The sequence below is a fragment of the Ostrinia nubilalis genome, chromosome 12 (assembly GCF_963855985.1).
Source record: "Ostrinia nubilalis chromosome 12, ilOstNubi1.1, whole genome shotgun sequence".
Classification (NCBI taxonomy): Eukaryota; Metazoa; Arthropoda; class Insecta; order Lepidoptera; family Crambidae; genus Ostrinia; species Ostrinia nubilalis.
This window is the reverse complement of record NC_087099.1, coordinates 15,887,080-15,914,249: the sequence shown is the minus strand read 5'-3', so window position 1 is coordinate 15,914,249 and position 27,170 is coordinate 15,887,080. Positions and strand designations below refer to the sequence as shown.

The 27,170-nt window shown below is 39.9% G+C and overlaps 1 protein-coding gene across 1 annotated transcript in view; it reads right to left on the bottom strand.

The window, feature by feature from the left end:
• The window catches only part of LOC135076424 (mothers against decapentaplegic homolog 6), a 33,727-nt gene extending 8,668 nt beyond the window's left edge, over window positions 1-25,059 (bottom strand). Inside the window, exons 1-3 of the mRNA XM_063970891.1 lie at window positions 24,546-25,059; window positions 10,867-10,920; window positions 2,321-2,401 (exon numbers count right to left, since the gene is read on the bottom strand). Of these exons, the coding sequence (XP_063826961.1) occupies window positions 2,321-2,401; window positions 10,867-10,920; window positions 24,546-25,059 (649 nt within the window). The remainder of the gene's footprint in view (window positions 1-2,320; window positions 2,402-10,866; window positions 10,921-24,545) is intronic.
• Window positions 25,060-27,170: the final 2,111 nt, after the last annotated feature.

The following is a 27,170-nucleotide window of genomic DNA, read 5'->3' as shown; positions in this document are numbered from 1 at the left end:
CCGAAACAGTGGGAGGGTTAATACTAGGACGTGTAAAAGTGCTTTTTAAAAGCCTACTTGCAAAAAGAAAATGAGTAAAATAAATTAAGAGTTTATTAAAAGTATCCAGTGTATAGGACAACCTGCGAAAGTTCGCACTTTCCAGTTAATACCACCAGCCGGAGCCATGAAAAATGGTACACGCGTGGCGCCGACGCGCCGGCCGCCATCGATCGTCAAGGTTGGCTGGTGGTTTGGGGCTGGACTGGGATTGGTGGTGAAACTTTAACATTGATGTTTTGCTAAGAATTAAGGTGTAAAAGGATGGTGATGGGGAGATGTGCCTCTTAAAAGACTACTCCAGATAGTAATACATAAGTATTTATAACTATGTAAACTATTAAAGTCTGTAAACACTTGAAAAAGAGGCTGACAATAGTGACTGAGTTTCATGCGGTGCTTCTTCTCAGCACTCTGTCCTGATGCAGTGGTAGGATTAATACTGGGACGTGTAAAAGTGCTTTTTAAAAGCCTACATGCATAAATAAATGAGTTTTTTGAGAGTTTTTAATAGTAAACTGAAGCACAGAATAAGTACTAGTACCTACTACCTGAACCACAGATAAAATGCCGTTAGTTCTGAAGTTAGCTCTGGGACTGTCAAGCTGTAGCTCTCATGAAGTCAAGCTAAGAGTGATTGTGGGGACGAGTGGTGGGACTTGTCCCTGCCTTACAAAACCAAACCTATGACCTTTCGCGAATAGTCTTATTGATTGAAGAGTTTTTTTTTGTGTGCTTGGGGAAGTCACTGGGGTGTGACCTAGTAATTTTCATCTGGTTTTGGTTTAGGGGTCGACTGAAATTCAGTTTCCTGATTAGTCTGCCAGAGTATAATGAGCGGAAAGAGATTTGTGGCACTTTTTTTTATTTTAACATTTGTAATTGGCAGCTTTTACACAATTTAATATCACTTTACTTGCCTTGCCTACCTACCTGAACCTTTTTTGCCAATTAAAGCAATCTAAACTTTCGTCGTAAACTTAGTAATGATTTCAGCAACTAATCATTTCTATTCAGATAGTATAACTATGTAAATGAAAAGCTTGTAATATCGACCAGGTTCTTCAATGCAAAGTTGACAACTACGTAAAACCATGACAGTGCTAGGTTAGGTCGTTACCCTGCTTACTTATGTAATGCACGGCTCGAAGAGCTCTTCAACCACCAGCTGGTAGAAATTATTTAACCTGAAACTGTCTTCGGCTGAGTCTGGGACTTGAAACTTGTTTAATACTTTATTGCTGACAGGCTGTGCAAGACTGAGTTACGAGTATTTGCTCTTCAAGTTATAAAAAAATATTAAAAAGTAATTTAGTTTAGCAAGGGAAAGAGGAGAGCGAGATCAAACGCGAAGCTCAAGACCGAACGCGATGGAGGACTGCTGTGGGCGCCCTCTGCCCCATCTAGGGGACACAGGGGTCCTATGATAGGACCATCAAGTCAAGGGAGACAGGCAAAGTAAAGATGCACCACGAGATCCGCGATGGTTGACTTGCAAGTAGACTAAACTAACTAAACTAAAAACTAAATTAAACCGGTTCTGTAGACCTAAAAATGATTTCAAAAACGTGGGTAGTTCGTTTTCGCGATTTGAGGTTATTTATGCTGAATATTTTAGACACCCTGCAGACTAACGAATTTTAGTTAGTTAGGTACCGATATTTTGGTCGACTTCCAATCAGTATGAGGAATCGGCCGATACCAAATTGGTGTAATGTGCATACCTATTTATATGGAAGTTCTATGTTCAATGTTCATCATACCAGCTCGACTCGACCAAACTGTCGGCCGACTCAATTTCTCTATTCTGCGGGGTGTCTTTTTTCTTAGTAGCAGTTTAACTTTCCAAATAAATTACAGTTTAACTTTCCCCCGGGACAAACTTGACCTTCATTGTTGGGTTTTTTATTGCGGTCAAGATCCTGGCTACACAGGAGTTGCAGCGGTGGGAACGAGAGGTGGGAATAATCCCGTTTCTTAGTAGAAGCACATGAGTAAAGAAGCATTCTTTTAATGTAGAAGATTTAGATGATGAAGAACTTTTAATCTGGTCACGTGGGGATTCTTGGATGGCTTAAACATGAAGTGCAGGTGCGGTTTTGTTCCCCAGTCGATGAAGCACCTGATATCATGCCCTGAGTGCCCAAGCAACTGCACTCAGGAGGATTTGATGAGTGCTACTGACAACGCCACTCTTGTGGTGGAGTTTTGAGCTGACACTGTGTAGGTTTGTTGTCGACACGAAAAGAAGAAGAATGTAGAAGAGTTTGGTTGTATTTACCTTCGCCATCAGTGGCGAGGGAGCCGCTCACTAGCCGCTCGTGGTCGGTCCTCCTTGCGTCCTCTGTGCTCTCACCATGCTCTGAAAATAATGAGAAACACCGTCAATCACATGAACTACGATACCATTTACCCACCACCATCGTTTGACATCCAAAGAAACTATGCAAAATCACTTTAGTAATAATTTATAAGCTTATAACATGGATTAGTGAATGGATAAAAATAATAATGAAGAAATATACTATCGGTACATAAATATTTAAAAAAATAAAAACTTCGTTAACTGAGGGTAGTACAACAACCAACATTGTAAGTAACATTTGCTATTCAAACCAGAAACCGTATCATTCATCGATAGCTTGAAGTCGGTTAAAATACAAAGCTAAAAGGCTGTCAAATCCTTAAGTTACCTAATTTATACTTCTTATAAAAAAAGTTAATATTTTATATGGCCATTTGTTTTGCTAAGTATTGAGCGATTTGTATGAACAAGATTCCTAATCCAAACATAAAGAGACGATTCGATTGTTTTAGCGTATTAAATAATACTATTTTAAATGAGTCTGCCCCATACAGAACTAATCAATAGATAAAAAACTGGCCAGTGCGAGCCGAAGGACCAGTATGTCAAGTTTCGCTATGACATCACACTGACACCTGCGCATACGCGCCCTCTGCGGCGGACGATTGTTGGACGTAGTGCACACGGTTGGGTACGTCTTTTTAAGCCCAAATTTTGAGACTACGCTCAAATAAATCTTGACTTATTGCCTCAAATCATAAACGTTTTGAGTGTCGTTTGATCGTTTCATCTCGCCCATTCCATCCCTTTGCAATAGATTTTTTAGACAAAATCAACTTTTTCGATTGTGGTTCAGACAATTTGTTTAATGAATCACTTTAACCCTTATACTCTTCATAGTATCGAAAGGCAAAGTTAAGAATAGAAGTTAAAATGCAGAATTGACATTAAGGAGTATCCAAATGTAACAAAACACACTTATTTTTGTGTTAGACTACGTTACTATAGTACACTCTGCGACTCGTCACAGATGTACACTAGGCCTAACACCCAGGAGTTAATTATGGCATGGTCTAATCAACGTATGAATGAATTGATGAATGTGAGTCGGAGGTTCCGAATAAATAAAGGATAATCTCATTGTGATCCATTCAAATGGACATATTATTATGGTTACATTGATATGGAGCAACGACCATAAAACCAGAAATAAGAAGGTATATTCAAGGTTTTAGTTAATATAGGCATAAACACCATCCCTATGTCCACCAGACAGATCCAAAATGTCATGAACCCATATTTGCATTTTGTAAATTACACATGCATAAATGCCTAATAAAATTATAGCCTCCTATGACTTTATTATTTTGTCACATGCATAATAATAAGTAGGTAGGTAATTAAAACAATACAAACACGCTTAAAAAAAACGATTTCGGTTGGAGCCGGCCTTCGAAAGCAAATTCTAAGAAACTTAAAAATTCAAATTCAAATCCTGGTCAATGAAAAACACTATAAAATAACTTAAAAGTTTACAACCATTAGTAGCCCCATGCATACATATACACTCTATGTAGTGGTGGCCGTATATAGTATCACATGTTTTACATAGTGATCAAACCAAGGTCAGCATACACAGACAGATTTCTATTTATATGTGTGAACCGCCAGAATTTAGACCACACGGGTCGAAAAGTGTTGGCGATAAAAAATAAGTCGAAATAACAATGACGTCACGCTCGATAGAGCGAGATAAAACAATTAAAACGGAATATGTGCTCAATTAGATCACATTAGGTCTTTCTTGCGTTACTAAACTGTTCTCGGTATTGTTGAGCAGTGACGTCTTAGTTATTTTAAACTTTCATTAATACAATGACCGAATGCTTTTGTGTCACGTCCAAAATCCCATCGTTTGGGGTGAGGAAAACGTTTCCGAAGACACTACAAGAGAAGCAAGTCTTTTGGGCCACCCTTTAGTTTTTCAAGTCACACCTAAATCTATCTCTATCCATAAAATCTACGGGGATATCCCTACCGTTAACTCCGTATTTTAGGATACTCCCATGCATGCCTCTCATTCATGAATTACAAGACACCTGAAAATACACAAACGGAGTAACGTGTTACCAATCAAGTGATTGTAGATAATAAATGTGGTTACAGACTAGGTTGAAAGGTACATAGTCCATCAGTTATTGTTAGTGATGACCAGCAGTTACTGTCAACTATACACAAACAATAGGAACGAGTTGGCAAAAACTCAAAATTTTCTTACTTCTTGGTTAAAAGCCAGTCCGATTTCTTCAGGACAATTCACGGTTTACCATACCTTTATCATAATACAAGAAAAATCTTCAAAGCATTTTTAGCGCGAAACTCCGAACGCTTTTTATTACAAAATTTCCAAGAGCCTACAGGGCACGCTTTTTGCATAGTTTCGGGTCTATCTGTCACCGTCGCTCATGCTGGCATCTCGCTTTGTATGAGAGGAATGGCAACATTCGAAACTTTGGATAACTTTTTAGGAGTAACCCCGCTGTACAAATGAGCGTGTAATACCGCCAAGAGGCACGGTAGCCCGAGTTTTATCTTTATCCTTTAATCTATGATAATGCTAAAAACACTGCCGAGAACAGCCTTTAGTCACACATTGTACGTAATAAGTACAATCAGAGTAGTATTGTTTAATCAATTCGTCCTTATAATGATCTTCTCTTGTTGGTACCCAGATCAGCTTCAGCATTGATAAGACAGCAGAATGTACCCGCGAACAAAACAAAAAATAAGAACCTACCCACCTTAAACAACCGCAAATAATCAAATACTTTCAATACACTCTTTCTTTATGTATTTAGCATGTAGTGTTATGAAACAAACAGGTGGAAAAGAAAGGCTAAACGAAGAAAAAGACTGTCAACACGGTCAGGAACAACTTGGTGTTAAAAAACAAAACAAAACAAAACATTGTTTGAAAACATGCAAAATGTTATCTAAGATTCAGTTGTTGTGAAACCGATGCGGTCCACGTGTAGGATGGTTTACACAAATGCACCGTTCGGTGCAAAAACAATATTGTTATTCGTTTATAATAACATTCTCCGTATTATTAAAAGGTTCTGAGGGAAATGCTGTTTGTTATGCAGAGAATTCATCAGATCTCACACATTCTTGATTGATGGAAAATTGACGATGTTTACAAACAAACCAAAACTATGGTAAGTAGAATTTTCGTCGCTTGATCATACAAAAATTTATAACTATTGCACATATGGTTTCTTGGGCTGCATGTGAATGTATTGGATTTAGAATAAAAACTTTAAAACCATGAATGGGAAAGTATTCAAAACTGATATTATTTCAATCGGAAAAGCCTAAAAAACAATAGAATAAAGCAATTCCAAAAGAGATGACAATCAAAACAAAACAAGAGTTAAATTCGTCGAATAGGGCATAGCTAAACGGGCCGGGCCATGAGAGTGGTCGGAGGCCCGTCAAGCCTGACTCACCGGTGGAACAATAAAACTGTCTCACGGCACACTATAAATCACGCGGTGACGGGGCGGAGGCACATCAAATGCGGACCTCTTTTGATTGACCAGGCTAGACGATTTCTAGAAAAGTGGAAGAAGCTAAACAACATTGTAAAAGACTAGAACCGGAATGGAAGAATCTAAACTAGAAGGAGACTGATCTGTGCCGAAATTTTACTAAGAACAGCAAAAAGGTGCGATGAAAATTATTTATATGAGTTATTTCGGTTTTACGATAAATAAAACAAGAATTTCTGTTCCAAGGATTAAGGAATGGCATATTATGTCCTGGATGTTGAAGGCAAAGCAATACCTTCGCTTTAAGCTTCGAAAAAAGAACATGATAGCTCGCTCAGGTATAGTGTACAGCCAGCCTAAAGTGCTTTTAGGATCTTGTCTCATAATGATAAAAAGCCCATCAGATGCATTACCGTCTCCAAAAGTGTGCTATCGGACTCGCTCAGGCTAAAACGTGGAGATTACAAAATCGGAGGCAGGCGCCGCAGCGACGCCTCCGCCAATAAAAATATAAAAATTAAAAACAAACCCACTCGCGACTAAACGGTGACGCGTTTTATTAGCACAACGAATTTTGATGAATTATTTAACTTTGATAGCGAATCAAGAATAGCGAATGAATTGTCGCTTCGACTTATCATAAAATTCATGAGTATGATGTGGATAATACATTTTATTTCAGCTGCATAGTTTAGTGCTCAATTAAACTCAACTAGCCGGTGATTGACATTCGCTTTGCATCTACCAACTGAAGTTAATTCTTAGTAAGTATTTCTAGTTAAGTTGACATTTCATGTTCTATTACAGCAGAACATTAAGCTGTTAGGTCTTTATCACAATCATCATTATGTCGCAGGTGGCAGACGACTTTGTCCTATCCATCAAATGCCCATCTGCTCCTTCTTTACCCTTTTTATAAATAAGTTCCAGCCAGCTAACTATCAACTTAGGAAATATTTTGATCTTAGACTTTTGAAGTCATTCAGAAGCAATTTAAAACTTGGCGAAGTAGAATTCCAGGTACAAGTTAATTTGCCTAAGAAATTTGTTTATGCATGAAGAGAACAAGTCGGGCCGCAGGTTCGGTACCTAATGAGTTCCACCAAGACAAACACGGTAGGGATGTGCGCATGATTCGGTGCTCGATAAGGTCAGACAGACATTGCGACCAGTCAGACAAGTTGCTAAACGCATATTGGGCTATTGAGACATGCATATTTATTGAGAGATCGGCAAAATAAAAAAGAACATCGTCATTCCATTGTTTTTGGTCTATTTTACGTTCAAATGAAACAAAAAGCATGCTGTTTTCTAGAGTAGAAAGATGATTATATTTTCTATTATCTCAAGAAAAGTCATCGAATCTAAATTCTGCACAAGTTCAAGAATTTCAAGGTTTCTTTTAGTTATTGTTACATTAATCATTATAACATTGATAGTAGTATCTTATCAATATTAGATCCCCAAACATAGTCATCATTAGCATTTGGCACGATAATGTCACGAATTCGCGATGTTTTGGATACGGCTCAAATCATGCACACAAACGCAGAAATCGCACATCACTACCGTAGCTATAATTGTGTCAGCGAGCGGCGCCGGCGCCGCGATAAGGTGGCGATAGCGCTAATGGAAACCGCCCTTATCGCACGATACGACCCGGGCCACTCTCGGCCCACCACGGTACCTTTAAAGTCCAATACCCCAGGTAATCTCCGGATGAATGGCCCGGGAACCGCGTGAGAAAGGTAATGGCACCGGAATGTCAATGTCACCCGTATCAAAAAAGGACCCAAATTGTAGCCATCCATTCAGTAATGGGACAGGATATTGGACCCGATTAGAATTACGGATCGGCGTGATATGGCGGCCCATTTGGATCCATTGTCGGATCCTGTTTTGGTTTGCCATTGATAAAATTAGGTATGTACTTGGGAGCTTTTCATAAATTTTATACTAAGAATCTTGTGTCTGCCAAAAATCTGTCTTATCGAAGAATAAATAAACAACAGGATATTAATGGAAATGGGAAACACGTGTAAAACAATAAATTCCAACGTCAAACTCTTTTCACCGTTTCGTTCAATTTTATGCAAACATTTTAAATATTAACATTCTTCAAATTAGTGTCATATAAAACAGCTATTAAAACGTCATATCATTAACTGTATCAGGACATGCTAATCAGCTGACACGCCCCTAAATGAGCTTTTAATCAACAACCAAGCTGAAGGAACCCTCCGCCAAAGCAGACGGGCGCCAGGAGGGCCCAAACCCTCGGGAAACCCTATGATGAGGGCAGAGGGAATACCACAATGCCTCCCGCCGCTCCATTGATTGTGACGATGGGATTTCCTGTGACGCAGGATCATAACATTTAAAGCGTGCAATTTGCACTGTTCGAAATTCTTTTAAAGCATTTTCTTGCACGTTTCTGGCATAGGAGGGAAGAAAAATCTAGATTAGGCTAAACATCTATAAGGGCGTGAACAGGTAGTATATTAAGCGGATTATGCTTTTGAATTATATTAAAGTTTCGACATCATTACTGGTTTATAAAGAAAGAAATAAGACACGCGTTCTAGTAGGATAATATTTGTATTAGCTAGAATTTGAATTTTATAAGAAAAAGTGACTGGTTCGTAAGTCACATTCTAATGCGACTATTAAATAGATAGGAAAATAATTCATTCAAGTTACAGATGGTTTGAACCTTCACCAAATCGAACAATACAATCCCTAGCTCGTGCCGCTAATACTTTCCCATTGACAGCATCAAATACCAACTGTCGAAACTAATGGACATGTCCCTAATGCCGAAATTTCACCGCGAGGGTCTTTATTAAAAACAAATATATCCCGGCTCAGTGTGGTGCCGTGAAAAAAGCCCGGTCTGATGTTTGCCGTAACCGTAGGCATTAATAATGTAGTTTTAAGATGGCGGCGGGTCGGAATGCAGCCGGTAGGGCTGCGCGCGAGTCGCTAATGCGCCGATCGTTTATCTTCACGTTTCGCTGCCGCGGCGCGTTTGTGACGTCCGATGTATTTTTGTTTGTACATATTTTACAAACGGCGTGATGGATTTGAATGCAGTTACCTGCTGGGGAACCAGTTAGCTAGTCCGTCATAATTAAGCTTCTTACAGGAGTTGGAAACACAACAAATACGCACGGTTAACGAGAGATTTGTATTATTTGTATCTTATTCGATTTAATCGGAAATATCGATAATGTTTAACTGCAAAAGTTGGCAACAACATTCTGAAATAAAATGAAGTTCATATGCTAATAGCGACATTTGTATAAAGATCATAAAACCCATGGTCCTGGTATGGGAGTGTCGCGCAAGACACGACACGACGTAAGCTTCGGAACGAGTCTGGCTTAACTTTAGCTAGGTATTTAATAGGTAAGCTATTGCGCACGCGCTGCTATCGCTTCATCTTATACTGGATTGATGTAAACAAGGCAAGTTTTTGCTTGATTGTGAGAGGCAGAAAATCTAGGAATTAATTGAAATTTTCCACTGCCTAACGAACAATCAAGTTCTTTTCAAGTTCGGCGAATTCGTAAGACAGGTATTCGTAAACAATACTCAAATCTCGATTCAAAGGCAAAGTTAGAGACAAGCCTGTGATTTGTGATACGTTGAGAAGCCCAATCATAAGTTTATCATTTTTGGTATGGTACTTGAATATCTTTTCATTGTGACCATCATTCTTATTATCACGTGAAACCGCTGGCAACCCGAGACAATCTTCATAATAATCTTAATAATTTTCTATAAAAACGCTTGATAAACATTTAAGTTGAAACACAACGTCATATTTTAGTTTGATATATTATACCAGTCCATCAGACGGCGTGAAAGTAATATTTCACACATAAATATCACTTTATTTATCGCGCAGTTATCTTCATTAATTTTCCAGTGTTTAGGCAAGTCAATTATAAATTTGACATGGGAAACGAGAATGTTTGGCTGTTCACGCCAGAGTAACACTACTTCCAATAAATACTGATAAATCATGATAACAATTTTGAGTGATTTTCATACTAAATATCGTTTTAGATTACCTCTTTGGTTGTGATAAGGAGAATTAACTTTGTTCTCATTGATAAGGTGTTTATTTTAATTTTTCCACACATCAAAAACTTATGAATAATATCAATACCGCTCTTAAAATCAACGGATTCTAAACTATAAATTAAACAATCATCAGTCATTTACTGAGCTTAACATTAGCGGTGATTTATACTGAATCTTCTTACGATATTTATCTCGGATTCTTTTTTGTCAGAAAGAGAAACTTTTTATCGATACGCATCGCACGCATCCCTAGTTTCCAGGAACCGCGCGGGCGCCGGCGGCCGGATTCCACTCTTCCCGCCTTTTCGAGACCACTCCGTGCGCGTGAGCAATTGAGCATGCGCATCTATGATCTATATTCGAATTATCTGCTCTTTTAAGGGAATTGATGACTATAGCTGCGGCTATATGGACAGTTTGTTGAATGAAGTTGATCGGATAAAATAACTTAGATTGAAATTAATGGATGGCGATATCTTTCAAGTGATCAGAAAGAAACTTGATTCTAGGTATGTAATTCAATTGTTTATTTGATATGCAGGCATTTGAAGGTCATCACCTCCTTGGCGATGCTGATAATATTTCTGATCTCTCCTTTTCTGTCTAAAAAGTATTTATGAGAGCATTATTCATAATAATCATTGATTGGGAAGCATCTGACTGATTTAATACAGCAGCGAGAAATTATAATAATTATGTAAATTGAAAACTAAACTACTAAAATCATAAAACCTAACTACTAAAATTGTAACACAAAACGTCATGTAGAAATATCAAATTTTAAATAAGATAAAGAAATACCGATGTTAAAGCACATGCACTAAGATAAATAAGACAGCTGAAGCAAGTGGAAAAGCAAGAACATAGATTTTTGATACTAACCTTTAGGCTTGCAGTCGTCCATTGCGAACCGACTATAAGGGGGAGGGGGAGTTTCTGAAACAAAAGAAAACAAGCAATTAATATCACAAAACTTCTAAAAAACTTAAGTTAGCTCTAAACTCTAAACGGGTTATACAAATTCATGAGACCTTCGCGTTCTCTTAACAACAAATACAAAACAATGTCTGATAGGATTAGAATATGACTAACAGGAGATCAAATAAAAATCTTTACATCCGTCTAGACATCAGGCGACAACACCGTCTACATCTAAAATGAACGGCAATTTTCGCCGAATTCCAAACAACCAGCCGAAATCCTGACTCAAAAATGGACACTTAAAATTCCCTCGCAACTAATCGCCGGCGTTACACACAACAAAAACAAAAGTTTAAACAAACACAGGGGAACAGGTATAACAACCGCCGCAATTAGCCGCCGGGAATCGAACCTTGATCGGCGCGCAGGTAATAACTAACCTATATTTTGATCTCGTATAACGACAATTTTATGAGCCATCTCAGAAATTCCGACTGTCATTCGCATCAAACGTATAATTTGGGACAATCATGCGCCGTTTCGGAAATCACCATCTAATTTTAACGCTGAATACCTATTAGAAACAGCAATCACAAAAGGATTCCAAAATCAAAAAATCTGTTATTTTTTATCAAAAAGATAAAATATATTTGAATTTGGAACGCAGCCTATGCCATCCGCAACGAGCACAGACACGCGCGCCGGGTGATTTTGAATTTCGAACGCCATTTAGTGTTTTCGAATTCCGAATGTGAATTGTGCAATTGTCATTTGCAATTCGGCGCCAGCGGCGGCGGGACGTGTCAAGCGTTGTTTTTTAGTATCGCACTGGTTGACAATTCGAATACAAATTATGCGTCAATTACATTTTTGAATTCAATAAGACTATGACATACGGTGTGCAACGTTCCCAGAAGCGCTTAACGACGTTTGCGCAAGAAATTTCAAAACAATCGATGCATGCACCTGCATATTGAGTGACAACTTTAAAGCCACAGATTTTGGGAACGTATAAATCTGTCAATTGCATTTTACGACTCTTTTATTGCTTAATCGTACACTTAAACACTTTACACTCCCAATACCAAATGGGATTTCAATACAGACTCTTGAATAAAAGATGTTGTATGGTGTTACTGCACCAAATGTTATGCCTAGAGTCATTCGGGGTAACAGCACGCGGTGGGTAAAAGTACGCGGTGGTCCGATCTCCGACAGGGGTGGGGGAGCCGAGGTCTGTGTTTGTAAAACAGAGTGGCGCTACTGTCGCCGTTTAGGAGCCACGTGCCGCGCCGACGCAATCTAAGTACTGGTCGCGACACGTCGCCGAATACTTGTAGCACGCTTATTTCGTTTAATTTTTATGCCACGGAAAAGTGTGCTGTAGTTAAATGGATAGCTCTGTGCCAGTAAGTATACTATATTTATATTGTTCATTTAATGTAGTTTTGATCTAAGTTTATCATATTCGTAAAAAGTATTTAACGTGTGTGTTGTGACTGATTATTTGGTATATTTGCCGATTGGGGTAAGAGTACGAGATTAATAGTACGCACGCGTACGTTTACCCCCGTTGCGTACTTATACCCCAAATGAAATAAAAATATCAAAAATTGTTCAATCTTTCAGAATACCTACACCAAAATGCCGAGAAATTACATAAGGAAGGCTCCTCAGCGGACCCTCATCTCATCTCAGATGACCAAATAATGAAGGCCAATTATTTTGATCTCAAAGTGTGACTATTGCCAATATAAATAATTTAAGACAAGATTCACATTATAATAGATACAGGGTGGAATTTTGTAATACCACCTGGAGGGAAAGTACTCTTAGTAATGTAGAGGAATCGAACCAACTAAAATTTGTTAAAAATTACACCCTGTATTTTTATTGCATCGATCGTTAGGGTTAAGTTTATGGATGAAATCTCTCTAACAAACTTGCTTAAATTAAATGAAAGGAAAACCATGAAATCTTAAATTATTATTTTAATTATTTACAAAAAATTGTATGGTATGATAGTGAATTTTCGTAAAATTTTCAAAAATCTTTGAATGGAGTTCTCTTTGTTTTTCTCTATTCTCTTAAAAAATAAGGAATGTTTTAATTGAGTAAAATTTTCTATCTACAATATTAGGAGTACTTTCCCTCCAGTTGGCATTACAAAATTCCACCCTGTATAATACAAAGAGTTCTTATTTTTTTTAATGTTAAAGTTCTTAAAATGTTATTTACAAGATTAAATAAATATTGATTATTGCCAATCTTAATGAGGATCAGTACTGTTGTAGAAAATTCAATAAAACTAGTATCTACGTTAATCTTTAAGACATAAGAAAGATATATCTTTTTGAATTATCCAAATCGGACCATTACTTACGAAGATATTAAGTAATAAACATAGGCCGTTTTTGCCGCTAAAAGTCAACGTACGCAAGGCCGCGTGACGTCATTATATCCGAATCGAGCGCAGCCGGCGTACTAATGGGATGGAAAATATTTTTTTCCGGCTAAACTATCAGTTTTAGAAAAAAACTTTTAATAACATTTATTCTTCAAAATAAAGTAACCTATCGACCAGTAATTTTTAAAAATAAAAATTGTGAAAAATAAGTATTGCTACGTCCAAAAACCACATTTTCATAGGATTCGATGCTATGCGGAGACGCGGTTGGGGTGAGTGTAACTTAATGATTGTTTGTATTGAACATAATAATACTTAATATGATGCTACTAATACCCAGTTTCTGGCCTGGGGGGGGGGGGGGGGGGGGGATAAGTCATACCCAGCTTATAGCCTGGGGGGAGGGGCAAGCCTTACCCAGCTTCTGGCCTTGGTGGGAGGGGGGAGAGGCAAGTCATACCCAACTTCTGGCCGAGGGGGAAGTCATGCCCAGTTTATGACCTGGGGAGAGGAGAGGGGCGGGGTAGTCATACCCAGCTTCTAGGCTAAGATTAAATAGATTTCCAGCACGGAGCGGCTGTCCTTCCTGCAGCAGCTGGCCCGCCCATCCATGGGAACGGCGAATAGATAGGTAGGTGCGTAGGTTTAACTCAGAAAAACTAAATAACAGGTAGGTATTATTAAGTGTACATCGAAATGATTTTCATAGCAATGTCATATTGTTAGAAGTTATACCTTATTGTTAGAAGTAAATAAATTAATACTTATACATTTTTATATTTTACTTGGAAGAAGATATGACTCTAACAACACTTATGTACACTTTATTTGAATAAATCGCCAAATATACCACCGCGGAGACCCCAATCGCGTCTCTGCGTGCCATTGAATCGTATGAGCGTATGGATTTTTTGCGTTATTTTTCACAATTTCCATTTTTTAAAATTACCTATCGATAGCTTACTTTATTCTGATGAATAAATGTCATAACAAGTTTTTCTCTAAAACTGATAATTTGGCTAGAAAAAAATATTTTCTATCCACGCAGTACGCCGGCAGCGTTCGGATCGGATATAATGACGTCATCGTCCCCGCGCCGGGCGGTCAGTGAACTTTTTTAGTAATTTGGCCATAACTTCGTCAATTTTTGTCGTAGAACAAAAATTTTTGCACTGTGTATGAAGGATTTCTTAGCCCTATAAATCTGCATTCACAGCTAAAAATCGAAATGATCCTCATTGTATTCTCTTAGAAATCTGAATGCGTACGTTTACCCTGCGTGCGTAACTTTACCCTAAGACTTGCGTAATTTTACCCACACATCGGGTCAAGAGTACGCATTGGAAAAGTTTTCAGTTAAGCCTATGTAGGGCTAAAACTAATTAATCTTGATGGAAATTTTTCTTAAATAGTGAAAATTTATTAAATATTCTACAGATTTAATATCATAACATGCCAATTATATAATTCTTTATAGGTCTGAGAGGCCATCAAAAAAAAAGTGCGTGCTCTTGACCCGAATGACTCTACAGCGATCCCGAGTCACGCAAGTGTGAGCGCTCCACAACACATTGCAGCTGAAAAAAACATTGCGACGCGAAAGTAAATGACCGTAAACGCCTAGCGTAGCATCTAGCAGATATAAATAATATCAGTTGTCGACTTTAATCTCTTGATGTGCGTCTACAACCGCGGCCTCTCCATATCAAATTGAACTTTATCACGGCAGCCCAAAATGCAAATTGGCTATTCATCATCGGGAATATCTTCTTTTCTGCGACGACAAAGTCATCCATATAAACATATCTACAGTGGCGTGACTTCAATTTCTTCTAAACATATTACATCATATGAGCCCTTACTTACCGCTGGAAAAAAGACTCTGTCTTGACCGTTGTAAAGTATATTTTCGAAACAGCTTTAATTAGAAATCATTAGTTCATTCGCTTCGAAGCTTAAACTTGCAAGGAGCGCGAATCGAAATGTATCGAATGGTCTGAGTGCGAGGGTTTATATTTCAACACAAGGATGTGCAATATCGCGTTTCAATTATTGAAGGGATCTGTCAATGGATAATGAGTTCTGTATAAATTTAGATAGGGTTTGAATTGGCCGGGCGGATTGTGGAATGTCAATTGATGAGGTAGATACGTCGGTAGGCAAGTATGGAGCGCTGGAGTCTCGGCATGTGTAATTAATCTGAACATTCGATCTATAGCAATAAATACCGTACGTTGTCAGTCAGTTTGTCCTTCGGTGACTATGTAACAAGCGAACCGGTCAATCTGGCCGCTCCATAGGCTTATTAATCGCTCTATCGACGGAAACCATTGCGTACGGCGAGTTGCGCCACGCCACGGACGCGTTTACCGAACCAAATCAATTTATACGCATAATACAGTTTTAAACTATAACATAATCAATAAGATTCTCCCAAGCTCCGTAATTCCAAACTTGTAAGGTCAATTCACAGGAATGTATAACCCAAGACAGTCACACACGGCAAATCAGGTTGTCGGCCCGCGTCCAGGAAAAATCAAATATTCATTGAGCATAATTATTATGATAATCGAAACATCGACTTGAAGAATCTCAGAATAAAGACGGAAGAGTGTGATAAAAACCTGTACTTACAAGATTTTGTAAACAAGTGCTCGAGTCACATAGCTGCGGTGCAGCCATTTTGAAATAGTCAACGTTTCTGAGATTCTGTTATTAAATCCAAAGTTTATAGAGGAACTGGAGTCGAGAGGTGAAAAGATTTACGGCGTTGCCACACAGGCAACCATCGCAGATAGCTATGTGTGCCAAGCCAGCGGCGCCGGCGCAGCGCGGTAAAACAAAGTGGCAAATACATCTCTGATTCACCGGCGTGTTTAGAAAATTATTGGCGTTGCTGCAACTAGAAATTTAAGGTGCAAGCATTTGAGGAGTCAGTAAACATTAAACTTTATTGAATCCTCGCTTTCTGGACGACTATAACCGTAACGATTTTCCATTAACATTCCTCTTCAACTATGTTGACGTTCACGTGACACAAATTATAACAATGCTACAACATTCAGCGTTTTCCAAACAATTTTGACTCAACGTTTAATGCCATTTCCAACTTTGGTCTTGTAACCCTTTAGACGGGATTCAGGAAATAACGCTAATTGGTTTTCCCAACTAATTAGCAATCATAATTTACGAATCATACAAATTAAATACAGCATAGATCTGCCAGAAAACAGAAAACGTCACAAAACCTGTATCAACTAGTTGTTCCACGGCGTACGGATATTGTCTCAAGGACGAGACAGGCGCCTGCACCGGTTCCATTTTGGATCTATCTAAAACATTTTGACAAGAACATAGATTATTATTCTGTTTATATCTGCTCTCTCGCGCCATGTCTCTCAATCGTGATCATTATGCGTAATAGAACAGACACGACAGTCGATTTATTGAATGCCTTCTACATTTCACGTAATGATCAATAGCTCGCGTGCACGTTTCCTCATCGCTACGCATGATATCTTCATGTTCATTCTTCCAGCTGCAGATTTAATATAATGCCCGTAATTTTTACAAAACCGCCGAGATCGGCATGCCAATCTAAACCATCAGAACGCGTGCACGAACGTTTTTTTGGTGCTCTCAGTCAATAAATGATTCATAAATACAGCAAATACAATTTTGGATAAATCATGAAAATTTTAACGAGATATCTATGGATGAAGCAGACAGTAATCATTTGTTTGGATTCCGCTGATGTTTAACCGTTCTCTTGGTTTGTTGTGCCGTGATCTATGAACGTCGGAGAAATATATCGGAAATTAAATCTACTAAAAGTGACTAGTCTGGAGTAAGCCGATTCATGTCCTCAACTCCTAACACAGCATTACGTCTCTCGTAGTAAAAGTGCTATGTAAGCGCAGCAGGACCATTAGTACGTCTCTAGCATGGTGTTTGTAAGTGCACTATTACAATCAAGATCTGTTTGCTATTACAGATCTAAAATTCAAAAAACGTTATACACACGGAACGGCGGTGGAGCGCGGCCGCGTGTGAATCTCCCGAAATAGCCCGCCCGAATTATAACGCGAGTGGCGCCAGCGGCGGCGCCGGCGCAGCGCTCCGACGCCACGCGAGCGCGAATGCTCGCCTGAACGTGTAAGGCCTAGCACAACACTGGGTGATTGATTACTTTCAGAGAAAACATTCCGTCGTTTTGGGAAATCTGGTATTCAGGACAATGATTTATTTTCATGCAAGGCACTATCCACTACTGCTTTTAGTCATCAGGATATTGGCCAATACCATGAAGAAGCTTGTGGCGAAAATAAGGATAGGCTGAAGACAAGAACATGTCATACTTGACAGAATATCAAAAGTAGGAATAGTAACGATAGGTCCTATCATTGCATTATCTTTTTTCCTCAGTAATTTACAATACAACAATATCAAATGGGTACAATATTATTCACAATGCACAATGTCACGGGAACTGAAATTTATTGAACCTAACTAAATGTTAAATCACATCTTTCATCCGAAGCATCTAACTGCAACATTTTCGATTGTCACGATAATTTGTAAACGAATAAAGTGCAAACGAGACCTACATAACTCCGGTCTGTTGGTTCTGGTGATTCAGACTCCAAATATCTGGTTACAAAGTGAATTCCTCGTACATCTAAATAGCCGGGTACAAGAATAGAAAGCAGTGTTATTGTAACAGAAACATTTAAGTACTTGTGTTTTAGATATTTCTCAAATCACCTCGCAAGGTTAGAAAACACTTATCAGAATTCGTCAAGACGACTAGATTTTAATTTACACCTAGCAAGTTGTACATTGGACTCTAGTGATACCTACTTTCTCAGAGTTTTGTTTTATTATCTATATATTTTCTATATATTTTGTTTTGTTATACTATCTGATAATTTATTTTTTCAGAGCCATGTAAAATTAGCTAGTAAATTGTTTAAATCTGCTCGAATAGTCTCTCATTTATTCAGTACCTACCATATTTTTGTTCGCATGCCGATGATAAATATCTCGATCTGACCTCACACGGTGACACGAATCATAATCAAGTCCAAATATCAACTATGCAAATTGTTCGGGAGAATGTCGTCTGTGTCGGCCCTACGTGCGGCTTAGTTGCGCACACGCATTGGACCTTGCCTGTCAACGCGCTAGCACTACCGGAAGCCAATGACGTACTACCAACACGGAACAAGAATTCAGATGATGCTCACGATCCGACACGACGAGTGATCGGCGAAGACAAAGAAGCTATCGATACACTGAACCACGACTCCACTGATCTTCTAGTTGAAACGAGGCCTGCGATTCCAACACACTTTCTAGAAGTGTGAAAGTATTTTACCAAAATAACATTATTGGCATTAGAATTGATCCTGAAGTGTAAGCGAGCAAACTGGTTCGGTTATGGTTGAACGCTTAACTTCTAAGTGGATACAGCATATGAGCATAGATATGAGTATGAGTAATAATTTTTCTACCAAACATAATCAGTAGGAAAACGGTTCTAAAACAACAAGTACCAGAATTGATGGCGTAATTAGCAACAAGCTTAGCTTTAATCGCCCATAGCCAGCGTATTTAAATATTCATAGAACAGTCTCCATGCTGCAAGACGCTGTGGTGGACCGCCTCAAAGACTAATTATGCCCAATTATAGCCATTGAGACTCATTGAGGCGACCGACATCGGCTTTAGTAGTTTATAATATAATCAGCCTTTGAAGAATTAATTAACACTCATTAGTAAACCATCAAATATTACTAATGCTCCAACTCCCATCTTAAGCAAAGAAAATAATGTTACCTCAAAATCTCCCAGTAAGGTAGACATAAAAGATGAATTTTGTCAATAAAGTGCTATTAATTTTGATTGGTAACGGTGCCTAAGCCCGAAGAGGCCCCCGATAACCTGGCGAGACACCGACCAAATTCTTGTAACATTACGAAAATATAACCATGTGACTCAAGTTACTATCGCGTATCGTTTACGTGATTCTAATGGAATTGTCGTAACAGTTTTGAAGTGTTATCGAGACTAGAATTAGAAAAGATGATGTAACCATTTCAAATAAAGAAAGAAAGAAAGGAAATCCTAAATGCCAACAATATGCAACAGAGTATAGTTGTTACGAAAACAAATCATGTCTAGGCCCAATAAATTGTTGGAGAGACCTCCTAACAAGCGCGAATGAGCGATCGCTGACACGTCGTCATGCTGTTATAGGCAATAAAGTGGACATTTTTCCAGTTTCGCTGGAGCCGCCGCCGGGAGCGACCGGTTCTGGCGCAGGTGCCGCGGCCGCTGGCCGTCTCACGCTCACAAGGAAACAACTACGCCAAATACATCACAAATTAAACATTCCGCCGACGAGACCACTAAAACACTCCCATCGTGTGCCATCTAATCAGTATAAAGCACACGGAGTAACGAGCTGTAAACAAATTTCAAACGCGAACCTATTGTCCGCCGCACATAATGCGGACCATTCACAAATTCAACAAAGCAACCTAAAAACATGACCAGACTACAATAAAACGGGAAAAAACCGATCACGAAAATCGAGTTGAAGTTACGCAGTGTGGCGGGCGCGGGCGGCGTACCTGCGCCGCCGCAGCCCTCCCCTCCCCGCCCCGCCCCGCCGGCGCGACATGGCGCCGGCGCCAGCCAGCCGACAAGCAATTATGGCTAAATAAATATCGGCCATGCCGCCGCCTCCGACGCGCCGCGCACTACATCAACAGATGGATTCTTATACTGGTGTATCTAGACGACATCATTAAATTTTGGACCCCACTCGTAATGGCCGGTAAAATGGCGTGTAGGCACGGAATCACTTGTAAATGGTAGTTGCCTACGTCGATAACGTTTCGAGCTCGTCACGCGCGTGAGCTCATGGCGGGTGTTGTCTAAATAGGGTTAGATTAGAGTTAATGAACTGAGCAAATGATGGAGTCGCCCGCGCAAGGTTCGTACCAATCTTTGGTCCTGCCTGAGCGTGCGGCGTCGCGTCGACGCCTGCGCACGATAAGATAACGATCCCCCCTCCCGCGCCCTTCTCCCACGTCGGTCGAAAAGCGCCGACTCTCATAAAAACATTCACAAATAGAGGCCGACGGCACGTCGTGATTTGCTCGATCTTCGCCTCTGGCGCATGGTATGTTCAATAGATTGATGTGGATGGATTTTGCTCTCGTATTTGTAGTTAACATTCCTCTAGCCTTATAACGCCAATAAATAACTGAAACCTGAATTGGACCAATAAAACCGAGTAGTGTGAGGTAAACTGCACGGCTAAAATGATTTTAATGAGATCTATAAGTTGTGGGGATATTTGTTGAGCTAATAATGTGAACCAAAATCTTCAAGCAATAAATTTGAGTTCTGAGACGCCAATAATTTACGCACGGTAAATGTTTTGCAAGATAAGGCGAACTAAATGGTCGATGACAATTTGAAAGTGGGGTCCGCAAAAACGCCTCATTACCTGTCAGTCCAAAAGTAACGAGACAATCAGCAATAACCGAAGACAAGGATGTCAATCAGAGACGCAAATCAAAGGACGACCGAAGAGCGGCGGCCGGCGTCAGACTATATTTAGTGGTGGCGGCTGTGGGAACAGCCGCGAAAGCGGACAAAGTGGTGGCGCCGAGACGAGCCGACAAAAACGCTCAGGTGGGGTCTGGCGGCGGCGCACTTCCTACCAGGTGCACGGCAATTTCCGAAAGACGACTTCATCAATGATATGGCGCCAATTGCGTTAGAATATATCCTGCTTCGACTTTTATAGCGCTCTTGCTTCCTTTGTTTGCTAAATGCAAATATTTTTGCCTTTGTAGAAGAGACCATCTTTTTTTATGGTGGTAATAGTGGTAATCAATAACGCCCAAGGACTTCCGTAACATCACAAAAGCCATTTTTATAAAAGTCGCATTTGCAATTACCCCCGTCTCGTCACAGAATTCAACCTTTAATAATAATTGTTTAATAAGCTAGATCTTTGGAAGGGGCCCCGTGAATCTTGTTCGAGGTGCATAAGAAAACTCAAGGTCTACAACTGTCAGCGGTCAAGTGTATGAAAATAAACACTAATTAATAATTATTGACTCGATACAGAAAGTTGATGCTGGTGTACGAGTAAGTATTTTTGTCACCTGTTTCGTTTCATAATTTTAAAAATTACTGGCTATAACGCTTCTGTCACGGTTTTTACTATATTTATTATTATTTTGTGTAGAATATCTAGCGACAGCTATAAACTTTGGAAAAAAGTTATGACACTGTTTGACTCGACGATTAATTTATTTTGAGCACAAGTATTAATATTACCGGCAATTTTGTTCTTGAATAATAATATGTTTATTTGCTTAAAATCATACCATTTTTATTTGAAATAATGAATAATGTAAGTTGCCATAGCATTAAAATTAATGAGGATGCCTCCCAGACGTCTCCGTCTGTAGACCACCCATTACCACAAATTCTTCTGTCGATAATTTACGAATTCGCATCTCAAACATCAGGCTTCGGTTAATTAACTTCAAATTAACGTGAGCAAATTAAGAGACGCAGTGACTAGTCCGCGCAAGACGCTGCCCACCGTCGCAAAAAACTGGTCAAGTGTGAATGAAATCGATTGAGGGTTCCGAGTCCTAGTGGCTTTTGATTATGAGAAATGGTTGATATTTAATGTCTTAATGGGGCATATACTTCTTCGGCTATAAAAACAGCTAACAATGTTGACAGACAGTTCTTGTGATACCTCTTCTCATCAACAGCTGATTATGGTTCCCCAAGAGACGTGGACAAAAAAAGTAATTTGAAATTCAAATGTTTACTACCGATTCTTATCATTACAATCAATCACCTAAACAGGGGTGATTTTGAATGCAAACTACTATGGTCTCTACAAACGGAATTTTGAACTACAGCGAGACAAAATAGCGAAATCGCTCAAATTGCATTGCTTAAAGGATTTCTTTTTTGCTCGCAGAACCCAGCTACACTGGCTCGAGTGTTTGGCCAGTTTGACAGTCGCTAATGGGCGTCGATCTAAAGCGAAAGTGAGCTGTATGTAACGCGAGGCAAGGACCAGACGCCTCGCATAACGTTAGTCGTACATTCCAACGCTATAAATGGAAGGATGTATGTAGAAACTGGTATCGAAATATGATCGTCTATTTTGATAGGTGTACAAAAATGGATGGCTGCAATTGCTGTAATTTTAAGTGAATGAATTCCTTTTTGTGATGGATTTGTGATTTGTTTTCAAATCTTCTTTCCTGTACATGTTCCTTAAATTGTAATATTTGAATGAGGGTTGATTTTTCAATCGTCGGATAACTTTTAACTGAAGAATAAACTTGTCATTTTGACATATTTTCCATGCTGAAGCTGTCAATGTGCTAAACTTATTCATCAGTTAAAAGTTATCTGACGATTGAAAAATCGGCCCTAAAGCCAATTAAATTAACTTTAGTTATTCCATTTACAGTTTCACAAACTATTAATTTCGATCTTTGAAAGATTCCGTGTCCAAATATGTGTATTCCGACTTCAAATTCAAAACGTTCGCCAATTGGAATTTAAGTTAGCACATTCCAAAAAGGTATGCCGCTTCGTTTCCCATTGCTTCACATGTTAATTGTCGGCCCATTAACTTGGTAACAAAGAATTTCGTCGCCAAGTACTCGCCCAATGTTATGGGATGGGCGAGAGCTCGATGACTCAATACACAGTCGGAGGAATTTCTCACGAGTCTAATTTGAAGCCGCCACACCTACCGACAGTGGTACGACGTAGATTGTACCTTGTGGCTCCAACATTCTACGTACAAAGGACTCAAGACCTTTAGGAAGCGATAATATTCATATCTCTCCACCTTTCTTTTTAATTAATATGCTAAAAGGCATTGTCAACACACCTACGTACTCCCATCGGTAACACGGCGTGGGCGGAAGTTTGTAGGCGATTTGACTGCGCGTGAGGCGATGTCATGGCCACTCATTACTTCAGAAGCATCGTTTGACTCGATCGTATCGTAAAGACTTTCGGACGTAACGAACATCTAATAAGAAACACCGTTTTTGTTCGTTAAGCATGGGATTATCAGCACGAATACTAGTATAATAGTGTTGTTTTAGTAGAATATGATATTTAAGAGGGTAGAAAGTAAAAGCCGACAATATTTCGTTGATGAGAATTGATAGGATTGTGTCCAAAAACGTACACGAATACTTGCAAGCCATTAATATCTTATTGGAACTCTGGCCATCTACGGCGAGGCCTGTTTCTACGGGCCGGAGATTTAAAACATCCATGTAACCTTCAGGAGTAGGAAAAGATCATGCGTTGCCGACAAAGGCTGACGGCGTTCGCGAATCAAGAGTTAACGGCGCGCGCGACGCGGCCCGCCGGCGCCGGCGCCGCGACCTTGTCTAGCTATCGCGCGCCTGACCCTGCGCAGATTAGGTGATAGCCGCTTACTTTTCCTACGCGCACCACCACAATATCGTAACGCACACTCGCAACTCGACAACAAGAAAAATACAAACCGATTCAACGCTCTCCATAATCTATTGACGCAAGCAATCCGCAAAGATTATCAAACTTAAAATGTGCGTGACCTTTAATATTTTAATAAAATAAAACCAAGAAACAACTAAACTGATGTCAGCTCTATAAATAGATTAACGAACGGAAATGTTTGCACTCGTGCGATCCACTACTGGAATAGAAAACACTGGTTTCTAACCGATGTGGAGCATGAAACATGAGGACTGGAGGCTATGTGACAGGGCACACGAGACCGGTGACGTCACGGCGACGTAACGACAGATACAGAAACAAACAGTAGCGATAAATACTTTGATAACGATTGGCACTGATAACCGCTGCAATCGCGCGAAGTTAGCCACGGGGCGGGTGAAAATAACACCGGCTGGCCACGGGAAAGTGTACATGAACTCCTCCGGGACCCGCTGGCTCTCGGCCGACGGGTCACACGCAGCGAGAGGTTAGGTTAGGTTCGGAGATAAGCGATCACATGTCAGCCTTCACGAACGTTCCCAATCCGGCACAGATGCACTCCGCGCGTACACATAAAATCCGTTTCAATGAAGCGCACATTCTATTTTCAAAATACACTAGTGATTCGTGTTTACTCCATGCACTTGTTGCCGGGGTCAACGGCCGGACGTACCGGGTTTGCAGAGGCGGCTCCAGTGGTAAGGGTTGCAGCAGTGCTGGTCGGCGCAGTGGGGGGCCCTGCGGAGCTCGCCGAGGTCTCGCAGGTCGGGGAACCTGTAGGCGCGGGTGACGGCCAGGCGGAGCAGGGAGGCGGCGTGGCCGGCGGGCACGCAGTCGGCGCCGGCGGGCCCGGCGTCCAGGGCGCGCGCCAGGCGCCGCAGCTGGTCGGCGGGCACCGCGGGCGCGCCGGCGGCCGCCAGGCGCCGCCGCAGCGCGTGCCGTCTGAACATCACATGCCGCGGCGTCACGAGCCGCGCGCTCGCCGCCGCGCGACATCTCTCGCGCACGTCATCGCTCGCCGCGTGCGCGCTTGCAACTGCCGCCGCCCGCGCGCTCAGCGGCCGCTGACGCGACACCTGCACGCGATGTTTACCCGAGCCCGTGCACCCCGGACACCCCGATCCCGGTGCTCGACTCGTGAAATAAGACTCCCTACGTTTTGATTGGATGTCTTGAAATTTCAGCATATTTTTGGTTCAATGCTGTGTAATAAAGTTTCATGGATGCAATATTTTTATTACAATAAAATTGAATGCTTCCACGATTTTTATAGTTCGGTTGACATTTTTTTGAAAAATGCTTTACGTAAGACAAGTTTAGATTTAAAATATTTAATGGATAATAAAATCTACCCATACAAAATTCTAGACAGGAGTTCATAAATGGTCATTGTTTGATGAATTTATAGAAGAGATCAAAGTTAAGAGAAAAAAAAAACATTTATTTAAGTTAATAGGAAGCGTTAAGTAAAATAAAGTAGGTACATTTTGTTTATTAATAACATTAATTTCACTATTTATTTTAGCGTAAGAAACGTGTACCCCAATGTCAAAACAAAAATATCTTCCTAATAAAACCAAATCACATCAAATCCCGTCTATTACAATACTGCAATCCACCAAACAATAAGTCGCCAACATTTTCCGCGTCTCCCCAATCAATCGGCAATCTCCCTGCTCGCCGGCGGCGCGGCGGGCTGGCAACCCAGCGGGCGCGGGGGGCGGGCGGCTGGCGCCACCGGTGGCGTCAGGTGCGCGCGCCTGTGTGCGTGCGGCGCCACCCGCCCGCTTCGGACACCGAGCAACGAGTTTAGGCGAAGAGAATGTGATGTTTTGTGGATACGAGAGGCGCGTCGCTGAGAGACACCGTTAGTTTAAAAAAAAACGCAAATCGCAAAATACTCAATAAAAACAATACCTATATCGTCTTTTAGGAAAGTAAATACGTTGTTATGTACATAGTTATATACTTTTCTTTTCAGAACGAATTTATTTATTACCGTGTTATTCGCAGGTATAATAAGTGTACCATTCAAATATACATAGAAGTCTGATTTCTTTCATATCGTATTATAGGTTAATGCGACATCTACTGCCCTAATAAAATAAAATAAGTATAAAATAATAATTGAAAATCAATCATAAAAGTTGTTAATACAAAGTAAATTACATTTTTAAAGTTTTATTAACATAATTACGTCAATCATTGTGTGTGCGTGGGCGTCAATTAGGTATAATTGGCAATTAAAAATCACAGTTGCATGGTCTAATTTTTTATGTAGGCGAAACACGTGAATTCCATCGTACACCCCTCTACCATTGACACATATTAAATCATGATGTGATTGAAACTTAATTCATGATCTGATAATTAGCATTTTGTTGATTGATTGTTGCCCTGCCCACATTGTTCTAATAGAGTTTTTCCAAAGGTCCACGACTCTATTGTTCTTATTTTCCGCCGGGTCCATGAAAATTTGAAATTTTGATAAAAAATCTTTTTTATTATTGATATCGTAGTAGAGCTGTGGACCTTTGGGAATAAGCCGGCTGATGATGAAGAAGCTGATGATGAAGCTGATGGCTCGGTAAAAATGAAAAAAATTACAAAAACTAACTAACCAACTACTAACCTTCTTTCAAACGAACACCAATTCAATGATTACTCAGACAAAAACATTGAAAATATAAATATGCACCGAAATATTGACCATGGTTTATTTAGTTACTATACCGTAAAGTAGGAATCAAAATAAAAAAATGTGACTCCTCTGCACACCAACTAATCTTTGCTCGTCCATCGTCGGAATGCGCGAGCTAAAAGACACATGAAGTTAATAAATAATGGCCGCTCCTTCAAGATAATGCGTCCGAATCTTAGCCATACAACATCACCGCCACCATACAACTAGAAGTTCCCAACCGCGGGTAACGACCGCGGTGGCCTAGTGGCATGCGCTGCCTCAAAGGTCGCGGGTTCAAAACCAGCGAAAGTTCGAATTCTAGTGCGGTGTGAAAATTAAAAATGTAATCTGGTTCTCTTAAGGACATTTCGAAAATACCGTCATGTAGGTGGACAGGAAGAGATGCCGACCGTGGGAGTTAGGTATTTTATTTTGTCTATTAAAAGAAGGCGTGCCGAATAAATGCATATTAAAGTTATTGTGATTCAGAAACAAGAATTAACTAGTTGTTTTTATGATACAGTACACGTGACCGGTACTTATACAAATAGGTACACTAACTATAATGACAACTTTAATGCATTTAATGATTAAATGGCAGAAGTTTATGCATTA